Here is a 15,203-nt window from a genome sequence, read left to right as displayed (position 1 = left end):
CTTCCTTCTCCAGCTCAGTTAAGTGACTCCCCCAACCCCTGCTCCTGTAAACCCTGTACATTCTCCATCTCTTTATATTTTTTACTTGTACCTTCAAACAGACTATGAGCAGTTTAACCTTGGTGGCAATGACCATATCATACAACATTGAGCATCCCAGTAGATAGTCAGTTGATTTTTGTTAAGTTAATGAATGAATGCTGCCCTCTTACATTGCTTATATAATCCTTTTTTTTTTTTTTTTTTTTTTTTTTTGAGACAGAGTCTTGCTGTGTCACCAGGCTGGAGTGCAGTGATGCAATCTCTGCTCACTGAAACCTCCACCTCCTGGATTCAAGCGATTCTCCTGCCTCAGCCTCCTGAGTAGCTAGGACTACAGGTGTGCACCACCACACCCAGCTTATTTTTGTATTTTTTTAGTAGAAACGGGTTTCACCATGCTGGCCAGGATGGTCTCAATCTCTTGACCTTGTGATCCACCCGCCTCTGCCTCCCAAAGTGCTGGGATTATAGGCGTGAGCCACCACACTTGCATAATTCTTAAACCATGGTCACCAGTATACCAGTGACTGATTCAATTAATTCATTAATTAAGAATGCCTTTAAAAAGAAGATAAAGTAAGAAAAATAGGAAACTTTTTTTTTTTAACGGAGTCTCGCCCTGTCACCCAGGTTGGAGTGCAATGGCGCCATCTAGGCTCACTGCAGCCTTTACCTCCCAGGTTCAAGCAATTCTTCTGCCTCAGCCTCCCCAGTAACTGGGATTACAGGCACACGCCACCAAACTCGGCTAATTTTTTGTATTTTTAGTAGAGACAGGGTTTCACCATGTTGGCCAGGCTGGTCTTGAACTCCTGACGTCGTGATCCTCCCACCTCGGCCTCCCAAAGTGCTGGGATTACAGGTGTGAGCCCCCTCACTTACATAATTCTTAAGCCATGGTCACCAGTGTACCAGTGACTGATTCAATTAATTCATAAATTAAGAATGCCTTTAAAAAGACGATAAAGAAAAGAGTAGGAAACTTTAATGGGAGAACTAATATTAACCTAATTCTAAAAATTTGTCTGTGGCATAGTTTTTGGGTCTTTCTTTCTGAAGAAAGTTCTTTTCTTTCTGAAGGTTGCCTGCCCTTCTGCAAATGCCAGAGGCCTTACCCTAGTTTGTTTGCCCCAGTTTCCTGATTACTAACTACTAAATAGCCTGTATAAGGTGACAGGTCTAGACGTCCACTCTGGCAGACTAAAGGGGGCTACTGTCACAACTGGCTGTGGTTTTAGGCCCTGAAATGAGAGACATAGACTTTACACACTTCAGCTCTTAAAGATACTGTAGATGATGTTAGGAACAGGCATAATATAGACAGGAAAAATGTTTACCACATCACATATGTCTAGTGATTGAGCAGTCATCTATGTTCACAGAAGCCTGAATACATACTTGTATAATAGGCAAATGAAAAACATAAATCAACATAGAAAATTGCCATGAGGGCCACCCAGCACATACTGTGTCTACCCAGTGTGAGAGCTTTGTTCTTCTTTGTGACAAATAATCAAGAAACAGGAAAGAGTTTGCAGGTACGACGGGAAGCAGCTTAAAAGACAGGCCTGGCATCATCTGTAGCCTTAATGTATACCATTTACTTCCCTTGGTGTGATGATTCTCAGCCGAAGGTCACAATTGAGCCTTAGAACCTTAACCCAGAGTGTTGCAGCCTTCCCCCTTGCAAGTACCCCAGGAATTGCTGCCATTGGCCAGCGTCCAAGAAGAAGGCTTGAACAGCTGCCCTGACAAATGGGTTTCCCCTATTCAAGCAAGCAAATGAGGAGTTTGAGCTGCTTTGCAATACTCCCTGCCTCTGGGCTGCAAACGCTGTTTAAAATAATAATAAAGTATCCTACTCTCTAGCACTATGTATTTTTCCTTTTGGAGACATGTAAATATCTTTAGGATGTTTTTAATGCAGGAGGTGGGAAATCATCCATATGAGGAGTTGGTTTCAGCTTTTCTTTTTTTTTTCTTTTGGTCTCTTCCAGACAGTAAGGATTGTATCCTGGAGCCGCTTTCCCTGCCAGAAAGTCCAGGTGGCACCACCACTTTAGAAGGTTCTCCATCTGTGCCTTGTATTTTCTGTGAAGAACATTTTCCTGTGGCTGAACAAGACAAACTTCTGAAGCACATGATTATTGAGCATAAGATTGTCATAGCTGATATCAAGTTGGTTGCTGATTTCCAAAGGTAAGTTTTGTTTTTGTCCTTAAAAGAATTAAATTTGACCAGGTGTGGTGGCTCATGTCTGTAATCCTAGTACTTTGGGAGGCCAAGGTGGAAGGATCACCTGAGGCCAGGAGTTCAAGATGCCAGCTCTAAAAAAAATTTTTTTTAATTAGCTAGGCTCAATGGCATGCATCTGTAGTTCCAGCTACTTGGGAGGTTGAGGCAGGAGGGCTGCTTGCACCCGGGAGTTCGAGGCTGCAGGGAGTTATGGTTATACCATTGCGCTCCAGCCTGGGTGACAGAATGAGACCCTGTCTCTTAAGAAAGAGAATTAAATGTATTGTTTATTAAAGGAGTGGCATAATCTATATATAAAATAATTCCTATACAAATATGAAAATTCATATTCATTTTCAGGTTTCTCCTTACACTTAAAAAAGAACGTTACAACTCTTTTGTACTTCTGAGACTTTTTTGTTTTTGTTTTTGTTTTTGTTTTTTGAGACAGAGTTTCACTGTTGTCAGCCAGACCAGAGTGCAGTGGCACGATCTCAGCTCATTGCAACCTCTGCCTCTCATGTTCAAATGATTCTCTTGCCTCAGCCTCCCAAGTAGCTGGGATTACAGGCACCTGCCACCATGCCCAGCTAATTTTTGTATTTTTAGTAGAGATAGAGTTTCACCATGTTGGCCAGGCCTGTCTCGAACTCTTGAGCTCAGGTGATCTGCCTGCCTCGGCCTTCCACAATGCTGGGATTACAGTCATGAGCCACTGCGCCCAGCCAACTTCTTAGACTTTAAAAAAAATCTTTGCATTATTTTCCTTGCGTCTGTAAGTTTGAGAATGTCACATACTAATGTTTTTTTGTTTTGTTTTGTTTTTTTGAGACGGAGTCTCGCTGTGTCGCCCAGGCTGGAGTGCAGTGGCCGGATCTTGGCTCACTGCAAGCTCTGCCTCCCGGGTTTACACCATTCTCCTGCCTCAGCCTCCCGAGTACCTGGGACTACAGGCATCCGCCACCTCGCCCGGCTGGGTTTTTTTTTTGTATTTTTTATAGTAGAGACGGGGTTTCACCGTGTTAGCCAGGATGGTCTCGATCTCCTGACCTCGTGATCCACCCATCTTGGCCTCCCAAAGTGCTGGGATTACAGGCTTGAGCCACTGAGCCCGGCCACTAATTTATTTTCTCTAAAGAGATGAACTTTCCAAAGAGTAGGTAATACCCGCTTTGCAGCATTCCATGACACTGTAGATCTTATTGATGTCTCCCAGATTATGTCTCATGTTTTAGGCCATAGACATTCTCTGAGTGGGTCCTTCCAGTAATTCCAGAATAGACTTGGCAACAGGACACAGAAAAGGCAATGTTTGGGAATGGGATCCTTGGGTCCTTTCAAGCCGAAAGGATATTGCCCAAACAAATCTCAGTTTAAGTGTTGTGATGAGGTTGATTCCTTTTATCCCAATTTATAATATCTGGAAGTAGTTGTCGAAGAGAAATACCTTCCCTATACAGTTACTGAAAGCATTAAATTTGGTGTATCTGGTAACATCCCATTTTGAGGTATTCTGTCCTGATTTCCCCATAAAACATTGTAGTAGCCCAGACATTCAATACCCCTGCATCTAAACTCTGTTTCTCCCAGGCCATATAAAACACTCCTAGCAAACAACTTCTTTCTCACGATAGGTCTTGCAGAACAGCAAGCTGTATTATTAAGAGCTGACTATGAAAGTAGCCAACCTGGGATTGAGTGCAGGCTTTCACACTTCCTAATCTTGTGATTTCCTGCAAGCTGCCTAACTACTCTAAGCATTGGTTTTTTCATCTATAAAATGAGGGTAACACCAGCCCTCACGGTTATTGAATATTACATAAAACAAAGTATGGAATGTGAGGGCGATCTGGCTGAGACATCTGTCACCCCATTAATCACTAGGGTTGATTCGACTGATCTGGCTGGCTAAGTGGCTGTCCTCTTCCTCCCTCACCACTCCGTGTTCGTGCCTCTCAAAGCTGTGTTCTCAAAGAGGACAACCATCCCTGCTAGAAGAGGACCAGTCTTTGGTCAAGGTATACGAGTAGCTGCGCTTCCCTGCTGGAACCTCCAGACAAGCTCTCAAGTCCATTTGTAGGAGAACATAGGGTAGTCCAGCTTCCAAGATTCCAGACACATCCAAATGAGGTGCTGCATGTGGCAGTCTGCCTTTCTTTAAAAAAAAAAAAAAAAAGAAAAAGAAGAATAAGAGTATGTGTAGCATCTGCTAGTGCCTGAGACATAATGTGTACCTGATAAGTATTAGATAAAATGCAAAATTTTATTTGTATTTTTATTACCAAAGGTATATTTGAAATCTTAGTTTTCCACAACTATTGTTTGAGTCTTCTGTTTGTATTCATGCTAATCTAAAAACCTAATTATCATTTGTAAAATGTAGCTTTTGAGAAAATTTCATTCAAGGTTCTACATAATCTAAACTTTTGGAAGATGGTTTAAGTTGGTATAGCCAGCATACCCACAGAGGTAATGATAACTGTTCTCTAGCCTTCATCTTTGTCCTTATGTTCTTCCCGCTGCCTAGCACCAATACTGAATATTTACTGTGTGCCTTCTGTGTATGTTGCCTTTTATCGACTCAGCACTACTATTTTTGGTGAATACATTTTGGTGTTGCCTTATCAGGGAGCAGAGATAGGAGGAGAGTTAATTGAATGATATATGTTGCCAACTGGTAAAATAAACTAATTCCTTACATGCTTTCGTAGGACATACTCTCTGCTCCTCATTATCATTTGTTATTCTTTATTCTCAATTAAAATATATGTGTGTGTATGTCTTCATTCTCGGAGTATTCTGGGAGCTTTGTTATATATGCAACCCAGTTATATGTAGTTAGATCTGTTGATTTTGTTTGAGACACTTCTTAGGGTAGAGATCTTCTAATTCATACTCAACCACTGAAAGAAATATTACATGGGTTATTCTTTCCCAAGGCTTCTATTAGTCAGTTTTTCTTTAATGCAAAATCTTTATTTTTCTTTTTGAGTCCTGGCTGGAGTGCGGTGCCACGACCTCGGCTGAGTACAACCTCTGCCTCCCTGGCTCAAACAATCCTCCCACCTCAGCCTCCCGAGTAGCTGGGACTACAGGCCTGCACCACTACCCCTGGCTAATTTTTTATGTTTTTAAATTTTTATGGCTTCACCATGTTGCCCAGGCTGGTCTAGAACTCCTGGGCTCAAGTAATCCACCCACCTCGCCCTCCCAAAGTGTTGGGATTACAGGTGTGAGCCATCGTGCCTGGCCATGAAACTATTCTTTTATTCCCTTTTATCATATAAACACAAATTTTCCTTCAGGAATTGCAGAAGAATATTATTAACTACCAGTGGTAATTGAATAGTTTAAGATTTTTCTTTCTCCTCTGCCACTGAAGTATGTGAGGAATGTCTGAATCAGAGTTTGTATTCTCCATTGTGCATATGTATCATAGTTAAGTAGCTCTATTTGTACTAATCAATCTGTCTATTTGTATCATTGTTACTAATGTCATTGTCCTATTATCCATACGTGGGCAAGAAAATTGAATTATTTACTAGGTCTTGGGACTTAGGAGTCAGTAATTAAGTGTTGGGATTATTCATGCTTTAAATGCAGATATACAGTAAAATGGATGCTTTAATTAAAAAGAAAAGGATGCATATCTGATATAAGTACTTTCTAAAGCGTATCATTAACATGTATTTGAAATATGGATACCTAGATTTTCCTTGTCAGCTGTCCTTCTAATTAAGTAAAATTTGCACTCTCAGCAAGTAAAAATGTGATTAATTCTAATTGATCAGGCATATATCTGAGTAAACTCTGTTGCTTTTAAATACCTTTGACTATATCCAGTCTTCTTTAGATAATAACCTCCTACTACTTAAGGAAACTAAAAATTCCTCTCCCAAACAATCCAAGTATTGATTGTTATGATCAAAATTAAGTTGGAATCTTCTCAATATCATGTAACTTGTTTCTAATTTTAGAAGACAAGATATAAGGTATAGGGTTGGGAGGAGGGAACATGAGAGGTTCAGTTGGCATGAACACATTCACTCAGAACTCAAGAGGAATTGTTACTTCTGAGTACATAAGTAATAAAAGTGGTAATAAGAGATGGCCTTACCTGGTGGTTTGCAAGAAGTAAGCTATAAGTTTTCATGCTATATTTGTTTATTTATGAAACAAAATAACAATAAAACTTCCTGGGGCAGAAGAAATAAAAACAAAAATAAAAATCTTTCCATTGAGTCCATTTAACATAGTTATTTATACTAAGCTATTTGCTAGCTTTATTCAGTAGATAAAATTGCTCTGGAAAATAAATGTTAACCTCTTATTTCTTACCCTTTTTTATATTAAATTCCACACATTGACTGCTACTTAATTAACAACCATATTTCAAACCTTTTTGCCTATGTCAATAACCATACCAATTGCAGTGGGGCTGGGCAGGCAAGATATTGCAACAGAATTTTTTGTGAGACAATTCCATGAGATGATTTGAAGTTTCTTTGGAAGAAAAAAAGTATTTGCTGATGACCTAGTAATTACTTTTATGGATTTTTAATGAAGTGTGAAATACTTTGATAACTTATCCAAATAGAGTTCCTACCACATGTTATTTCTTAGTGGCCTTTATATATTGAGTAGCTGCAATTGTAGCTTTCAGTAAACTAGAGAAGTAGGAAAAATACAGAAGAGAAGTACTAAGTGATCTCTTAAATTTGAACAATATGTTCTAGTGAGTGGGAAAAAATGCCACAAGAAGCATGTACTGAAGATCTGCTATCTTTATGCTATCACTCAGTTGATTACAATTTATCTGAATGCCCATACCATCCGAAAGGAAACGTATATATTGACACTTCTTAATTATAAGCTTAAAAACCACTATTATGTGTTTAATAACTAGGATGTTTCTTTACTCAAATTTAGACGTAGGTCAAAATATATGTTGTTGATGTCTATAGTATACCACAGTAAGATATGATGCCTAATTTCACGTTTAATTTGTATGGTGGTTTATGGTTATATTTTACTTTGTAACAGATTTTTTTTTTCTGATGTTGTTGTCACCCAAGTTTTGGTTAGGAAGAGACCACTCAAATGACAACTTTGTTCCTCTTGTACTAACCTATTACCTGCTTTATCCCATGGGAAACACTTCCTATTTGAGGAGGGCAACTGAGGTTCTGCTAGACAGAATCTCCCCGTGATTTTAAGTCAGTTGATGTCAGTAATTTCTTCCCTTGTGCATATCACCTTGAAGTAAACTCTGATGGAAAATAAGTATGTCATGTGATTCTTCTCTTCAGACATTAAAGAGACAGTACTCAAACATAGAAGTTTTTGGAGACTGAGACCCACTGACTATTGGAATCAGGCTCCTGTTACCTCTGTAGAGGAACTTCTCTGCACCCTTTCCTACCCGGTTAAGCAATTCCAAAACAGCCCCAAACAGCTGGTGTCAATTTTCAGCCCTTAGGTAGCAATTTAGGAGCAGTTCAGTCTGAGGGCTGCTGTTAAGTAGTATGCCTTTCGGAAAGGGAAAACATTCTCTTTCTCTTCAGACTTCATTTCTGTACTTCTGGTTCTGCCTTGTCGAAAAGCATTCTATGTGACCTCATTGGTCTCTGAGGGGAAAAAATGCTTCAAGTCTCTATTACAACTTTAATTGTAGGGGCTCTTTCCTGTCCCTGCCTTCCCTTTTCTGCATTTCTTGTACTATTTGTCCCAACATGACACTAGAGGAGCTGTGTTGTAGAAGACTGAGTTTGGCCTTGGAGTCAGAGAGACAAAGTTCACATCTCAATTCTAACATTTTAATTGACCTTGGGCAAGTAAGGACTCATTAAATAGTAGCTGCTAATAATTGTCATTATTGTCACTATCATCATTCTTCTCTTCTACCACGTTAGCCACCTATATGTGCCCTCTGACACTATTAATATAACTATTTTGTCTTTTTCATCAAATGTTTGCTAAAATGTTATTGTTTTTGTTGTGTGTCTCATTATTTCACTGGGATAAACATAAATTCTTCACTACCTTAGTCTTATTTAAATATGTTACTTTTTCTTATAGTAATAATTGTCATATATTAAACACCCAGAATTTTGGACAGTGTGCTTTACATGCATTATTCTATTTAATTATCAACAATTTATTTTGCATATGAATAAACTGAGTTTCAGAAAGATTAAATAACTTTAAATTCAGGTTCATACCTTTGAATTCAAAGTCCTTGCTTCTCTATTCACCATTGCCTGCCTCTGGGGTGGTAATTAATACATCAACTATGACACTTTGACCACTGTCTTAATTTAAAAAGCAAAACTGCTTCTAGCATAAGATCTGTGCAGATAAGCAAGGAACAGTATTGATTGTCCATTAAGAAAAAATAAAGTCATTGGCCAGGCACGGTGTCTCTCACCTGTAATCCCAGCACTTTGGGAGGCCAAGGCGGGCAGATAGCTTGAGCTCATGAGTTAAGACTCGCCTGGGCAACATGGCAAAACCCCATCTCTACAAAAAGGAAAATTAGTTGGGTGTCGTGGTGCGTGCCTATAGTCCCAGCTACTGGGGAGGCTGAGGTGGGAGGATGTCTTGATCCCAGGAGGCAGAGGTTGCAGAGAGCTGAGATCACTCTATTGCACTCCAGCCTGGGCAATAGAGCCAGATCTTATCTCAAAAAAAAAAAGTCTTTAATAATTCAAAGAGCAGTCTGTTCACGAGGATCCAAGCTCTTACCTGGTCATCTGTTCCACATGGTTTACACAGATACTTTTCTAAGACTGTGAACATTTTCCAAAGTAAAGTAGTCTATGTATTCAAGGAATTATCACTGCCTTTCAACAGGCTCTAGACCCAAAATGGAACCAGTTATATAGGACTGACCACTATTCTCCGTTTTGTCTAGAAGATACCATACAGATAGTTCTCAATGGAGTGGCAACCAGGACTGACGATCCTCCCCTTGGTGTATTCAAGCAATAGCCATAAGGAACCTCCATAGGGAACTTGGCCTTCCTGTCTTTTGAAGACAGTTGTCTTAGCACCTGGTTCTGCCATGTGTAAATTTGATTAATCGTGAAAATAGATGTCTATATTTCAGTTTCGAAGAATAATCCATCTTCTCTTCCTGGCATCTCTAATACAGGTTATACTGTGTTCCTTCATCCCTGTCACCACTTTGTAATGGAAAATGTGCTGAGGGGGGAATAAGAAAAGGACTAGGATTTTCATTTTTATTCTCTTAAGCCTCCTCTTGTCTTCTCTTTCCCCTTTTTTCCTCTCTACCATGGGGTGGTGGGGAAAGCAACTAGTAAGGAATGGAAAGATAGAGAGACTAGGAGTAGCCATGTAGGAGACTGAGGAGTACAAGGTGTTGAAGCTGGCCCAGGATGGCTAAGGAAATAATGTCCCAGCCTTTTGTAGGTACTTTTTCTCTATTTATCTGCTGTGATGGATCCAATATGCACTTGCCTACTTCTGAGATTTCTAATATGGAAGCCAGTGAGTTAGCCAAAGATTAGGGTACGTCATTTATGTATTTGTGGTTTAAGGCTCAATGGGAGCTTAAGATTGCCATTTTAAGATCTGTTAGAATAAAAGTTAGCATTGTTTTATAAGGAAAGGGTTCACCCCTTACCCATCAAAGTTAACAGTATGGTTGTACAGGAGAAGAAAAACTTAAACATGGGATTCTATTTTTATACACTATTCATTGACTTCTTTTTCTTACATATTCTATATTCGTTCAGTGTATTTTTATTTGATGTCAGCTCATGTCATGTTTCTCTCTTTCTCCCAGACCGCTCTGTAGCACAGACTTCTAATACACAAATGCCCTTTCCATAGAGCACCATGGTATTGGAAAATTAATGTTAAGAAAAAAATTAATAACAAAAAGGAGACAAAATATTGGGAATTGGGGACTACTTAGAGAACTTTACAGGAATCTTCAAACTCTCTACTTCTTTAAAACATTTACTGTGGACCTACTATATCCAAAACATTCCTAGATGTGCTATGTCAAGCCATTTAAAATGTCCAAATTTCTACTCTTTCCATATTCTTCATCTATTTCAATAAGTCCCATTTCTTTTTTTTTTTTTTTTTTTTTTTTTTGGTTCTTTGGTGTAAGTTACTTGTTTTATCCCTCAGTTGTGTGACCTGATAAATTGGGAGCTATAGAGTCAACCTTTCCTTTTCCTTTCTCTCTATGAAAATAACACTCTCTTCCTGGTACCATTCAATAAATGAGACTGCAATTGCCAATATAAATCTTGTTAGATAAATGGAAAGATGAACCACTTGTTAAATCCTGTCATCTTACTCCCTCTTTCATCACATATGTAGGTCTGGGTGTTAGGCTTTGGTTTTTAATTTAGCTGGTGTGCTGCTTCTAACTCTGCTCATTAGATACAAAAATTGTAAGTTGGGCTATTTTTCCAAAGTCTAAATTTGCCTCATTTCAGACTCAGTGTGGACATATGGAACTTTTCTGTCTTATGTTATATTGATATTGATTTTAGACTGATTTCTTACTGCATTATTCTTCTGACCTCTGTTCTTTGGATATATAAGATAACCACTCAGTTTTCTCTTTATTGCAGAGTGTGTGTCATAGCCTATTTAATCATTATTGCATTTTAAAGACATATAAACTTAGATGCTATTTCAGAAAAATTCATTATCACATAAAAATATTTCATTTTAACTTTCCTATATGTCTGTTTATTGAATTTGGGGATAGTAAAGTTTAGTCGTTTTCATGCCCTTACATGGTAATTCCTTTTTATTAAATCTTTATTTGATACTTCTATAATGCTCCACTGCCTTTGTATTCACAAAAAACTGCTAGAAAAGCTGTTTTAAGTTAACATTTGATTTGATGCTTCGGGATAATTGAATGTGCTTATAGATTCCTGTCATTCTAAAGCAAATAGTGTATTGAATCTTCTCATCATTCCTTATTTTGTATTGTTCTAAGGTACATTTTATATTGGAGGAAAAGGTTCACTGAACAGCCTATCACAGATTTTTGTAGTGTGATAAGAATTAATTCCACGGCTCCCTTTGGTAAGTGTACATCCTGGCTACCATCTTTTCCCTACAGTATAAAAATTCAAAGGAATAATCTTACTGTCTTATGTTAGAATTGCTTTTACTTTCATGATAGATAAAATTAAATTGATGTGTTTATTTTGCCTAACTCGAATAAAACTAAAACAGTTCTTTGCCAAAGAGATCCTAATAGACACACACATCTGTAATTTTTATGAAATAAGTCCTTCTGGGAAAAAAATGGTAAATATCTTTTTTCTGATTTGTTTTCCTGATCTCTCAACAGAAGAACAAGAGAATTATTTTTTGTTATGTGACGTTTTACCAGAAGACAGAATTCTTAGAGAAGAGCTTCAGAAGCAGAGACTGGTAAGAATTGTTTTTAAAGGGTGAATAGTGTCTTGAAAATACATATAAATACATATAAAATCATATTTTTTTCTTCTTTTTTTTTTTACTTTTTGTTATGGAAACTTTCACACATAGGTAAAAGAGGAGACAATACAAAAAGGTCTTAAAACAGAAAAAAGTATACACTTGACTGAAAATTAAAGCATTTTATGTTGAAAATGCAGAGAGAATTTTTGGCTTTGTTTTGCTTCCTGGATTATCTCTAAAATAACAACAGAACTTACACATTTTAGTGTAATTTTAGCTGCCTGACACATGCTAGGGTTCAGTAGTCGTGGAAAAATGCCCTCAGCTAAAATTGAGTTGAATTGATTAACCTTTTTTTCTCCCCTTCACTGGAATGTGCCATGCACTAGCGTTTTTTTAATTTCCCTTTATGAATTAAGCATATGGTTTGATCTACATAGTAGCCTTTCTGGTTTTCAGCCTTAACCATAAGCAAGCTAATTTGAAAACCTCAACATCTTTAACCTTTAAAAAAGATGATAGCACATACAAGCATGAAAATTTTTATTTTATTTTATTTTATTTATTTATTTATTTTTTGAGACGGAGTCTCACTATGTTGCCCAGGCTGAAGTGCAGTGGCGCAATCTCGGCTCACTGCAAGCAAGCTCCGCTTCGTGGGCTCCTGCCATTCTTCTGCCTCAGCCTCCCGAGTAACTGGGACTACAGGCATCCGCCACCACCCCCGGCTAATTTTTTGTATTTTCAGTAGAAACGGGGTTTCACCATGTTAGCAAGGATGGTCTCGATCTCCTGACCTTGTCATCCGCCCGCCTCGGCCTCCCAAAGTGCTAGGATTACAGGCATGAGCCACCATGCCCAGCCGAAAATTTTTATTTTCATTAGTTCATCAGAAAATAATTTTTTTAATTGTTAATTTTGTTTAAAAGCACATGGGTTCTCATCATTTGTGATTTAATCTCGACTATTACTTGAGGTTGACTTGCTGTTCCTTTAGTGATTTCTCGTAAATCTTTCTTGTATCTTTGGGCTTGGCTAAATATGTTATGAGAGAGATGATTTAAATATTTGTGCTATATCCTCAAGAGATCTAGGAGAAAAATAAATACTATTTACCATAGTCATATAATTTAAGAAAGTCCCTGGAAGCACGTTTTATTTTGTAGACATCCCAAATGATTTTTTCTTCCAGTATGGGAAGGTGATACCGATGGATACTGATTTATATGTAAGAAAAGTTATGCTTTTCCTGTACAACAACAGCAGTAAAGAAATAGGACTTCCTGAGTTTCTCTTCTCTCCTTACAGCAGTGTCTTATGAAATATGTAAAACAAGGGTAAATGTACTATCATGTCTTATGAATGTTATTTGTGTGCACTTATTCATAATTTTCAATTTACATGAATTTTCTCACTGTTGCTAACCTTGGCCTTTAGAATGATCAAAAGCCGTCAAGGATTGATTTATAAGAACTCAAACCCTACTACTTCAGCCATTCTTGTTCTTTAGCATGCAGAATCTTTACCATATGTCTGTAGATGGACTTAGGTCTCTAAAAATACCTACATATACTGCATTTAAGTTACCTTTTTTACTTTACAGTTTGATAAAGCAATACATTTAATAAAAGTGAGCATTATGCCAGTTTACAGAAACAAAATAAGAATAAAAAGGCAATTAATCCATACATGTTCATTGAATTTCTGCTTAAGTAGATGCCTGTACAAAGAAGTACAAGAGTACAAGGCATAGTCCATATCATACAAGAGTGTACAGTCTGGAGAAGAAAGATAAATATGTATTCTTACCTTGGTAGTAGAGATAATGATAAAATATCTTGCCGGGCTTATGAAGATTAAGTGACATGTAATACACTTAGAACACTGCCTGGCACACAGAAGGCACTTAACAAATATTAGCCAATAAAAATAATAGTAATAATGCTGTGTCTTAACAATGAGAAGGATTTGGATAGTTAAGAGAGTTGTAGAGAAGGGAAGAAAGATACATATGCATCTAAATGTTCAAGGTGTATTCAGAAAAATCGAGTAAAAGTCTACTCTGGCTTAGGTGGAACATTTTTTATGGGGAGTAGTATGAGATAAATTTGAAGAGGTAAAATGGAGCTAAATTGTGGAAATCCTTCAGTGCCAGAAACTTGACTTTGTGGTAATAAAGACCCATTAATGTACCCTCATTGCCCATCAGTGGCATGAAGAAAAGAGTAAATGTAACTGTGTATAAATCCATTTCAAGCTGTCAAACCCTGAGAAAGATCAGACCAACTTGGGGATTGGAAGTAAGCTAACAATGACTGATGATCAGCCACAAGCCATGCCTTGTATTTGGTTCTTGCTTCATAGCACCCTGTGAGGTGGCTATTAAATGCCATTCTATTTATGAGTAAAATGTGGCATAGGAAGCTTAATTTGCCCAGGAACACATAGTGAATGAGGTGCAGAGCTAGAGTTTCAAACCAAATGTTCCAGATACATGCCTTTTAAGCCATGCCATGCCAGCATAGTAATTATTTGGCCCCTCACGTGTCTGGTACTATTATTCTAGGCTCTGGGAATCTCTCTGTCCCTTGGTGCTCATGGTCTGACAAGTCTGTGTAGGGAGGGGATTCAGGCTTGGATTGAAGTTTAGGGAAAGCAGAGGCAGTTTACAATAGCCCACCACTGGAATTCTGATTAGAGGATCAACAAAAAGTAAAAAAGGCTTGCCAAGCAGCAGGAAGACAGGCTGAATTTGCCATCAGCCAGTTCATCACAGTTTTATGCTACATAACATGGAAGCATGAGGTCAGTGTGGGTGATTCTTCTGTGGGTGTTAGCAATGATTATAGGATCTATCTCTTTTACATAGAAAGAACTTTACAAATCAGTAAGAAGCATGTCCAGAAAGAAGTGTAAATCATTAAATGAAACAAAAGTAACAGTATACTTTTTCTTATTCTGTCAAGTTAACAGGATTTGAAAATAATAGTACTAAATGGTGGCAAGAATGTTAAGAGGCAAGTACTTGTTCAGCTGCTTTTAAGAATGTAAACTGGTATACCATTTCTGAGAGGCGCTTTCTCCTCATGCGTTGGAGCTCTTGAAGATGTTTATGCCCTTGGCCCACAGTGTGCAAGAACTCATCCTAGGAAGATTACACAGCCAGAGGGTTTTGAAGTCCCTCACTCTACCACAGCTTGGTGGTTGTTTCCTTATGTTGCTACTACTTATACTTTATCAAACAATTTTTTATCAATGAGAATTTCAGTCTAGTTTCTAAAACATGTAATTTAAACTAATCAAACTGCTTTATGATAATGGATGTATAATGTAGTCAGTGTTTGAGTGACCCCAGCTCAATATTTCAACTCAAGGACCTTGAATTGAGGATCTTGAGAATCTCAACTTGAGGATCTCAACTCAAGTCCACGAGGAAGAACCCTCAAACTAGAGTATTAGTAGGGCATTTGCTGACTTGATTTGCA

The 15,203-nt window shown here is 38.0% G+C and overlaps 1 protein-coding gene across 1 annotated transcript in view; it reads left to right on the top strand.

The window, feature by feature from the left end:
* Positions 1-15,203, top strand: part of ZNF277 (zinc finger protein 277) — a 142,471-nt gene that overhangs the window by 83,635 nt on the left and 43,633 nt on the right. The window contains exons 2-4 of the mRNA XM_003896488.4: positions 2,040-2,241; positions 11,267-11,355; positions 11,627-11,709. Of these exons, the coding sequence (XP_003896537.2) occupies positions 2,040-2,241; positions 11,267-11,355; positions 11,627-11,709 (374 nt within the window). The remainder of the gene's footprint in view (positions 1-2,039; positions 2,242-11,266; positions 11,356-11,626; positions 11,710-15,203) is intronic.

This window comes from Papio anubis, chromosome 4 (genome assembly GCF_008728515.1).
Source record: "Papio anubis isolate 15944 chromosome 4, Panubis1.0, whole genome shotgun sequence".
Classification (NCBI taxonomy): domain Eukaryota; kingdom Metazoa; phylum Chordata; class Mammalia; order Primates; family Cercopithecidae; genus Papio; species Papio anubis.
The sequence above is the reverse complement of the archived record's forward strand: the minus strand, read 5'-3'. Positions and strand labels throughout refer to the sequence as shown.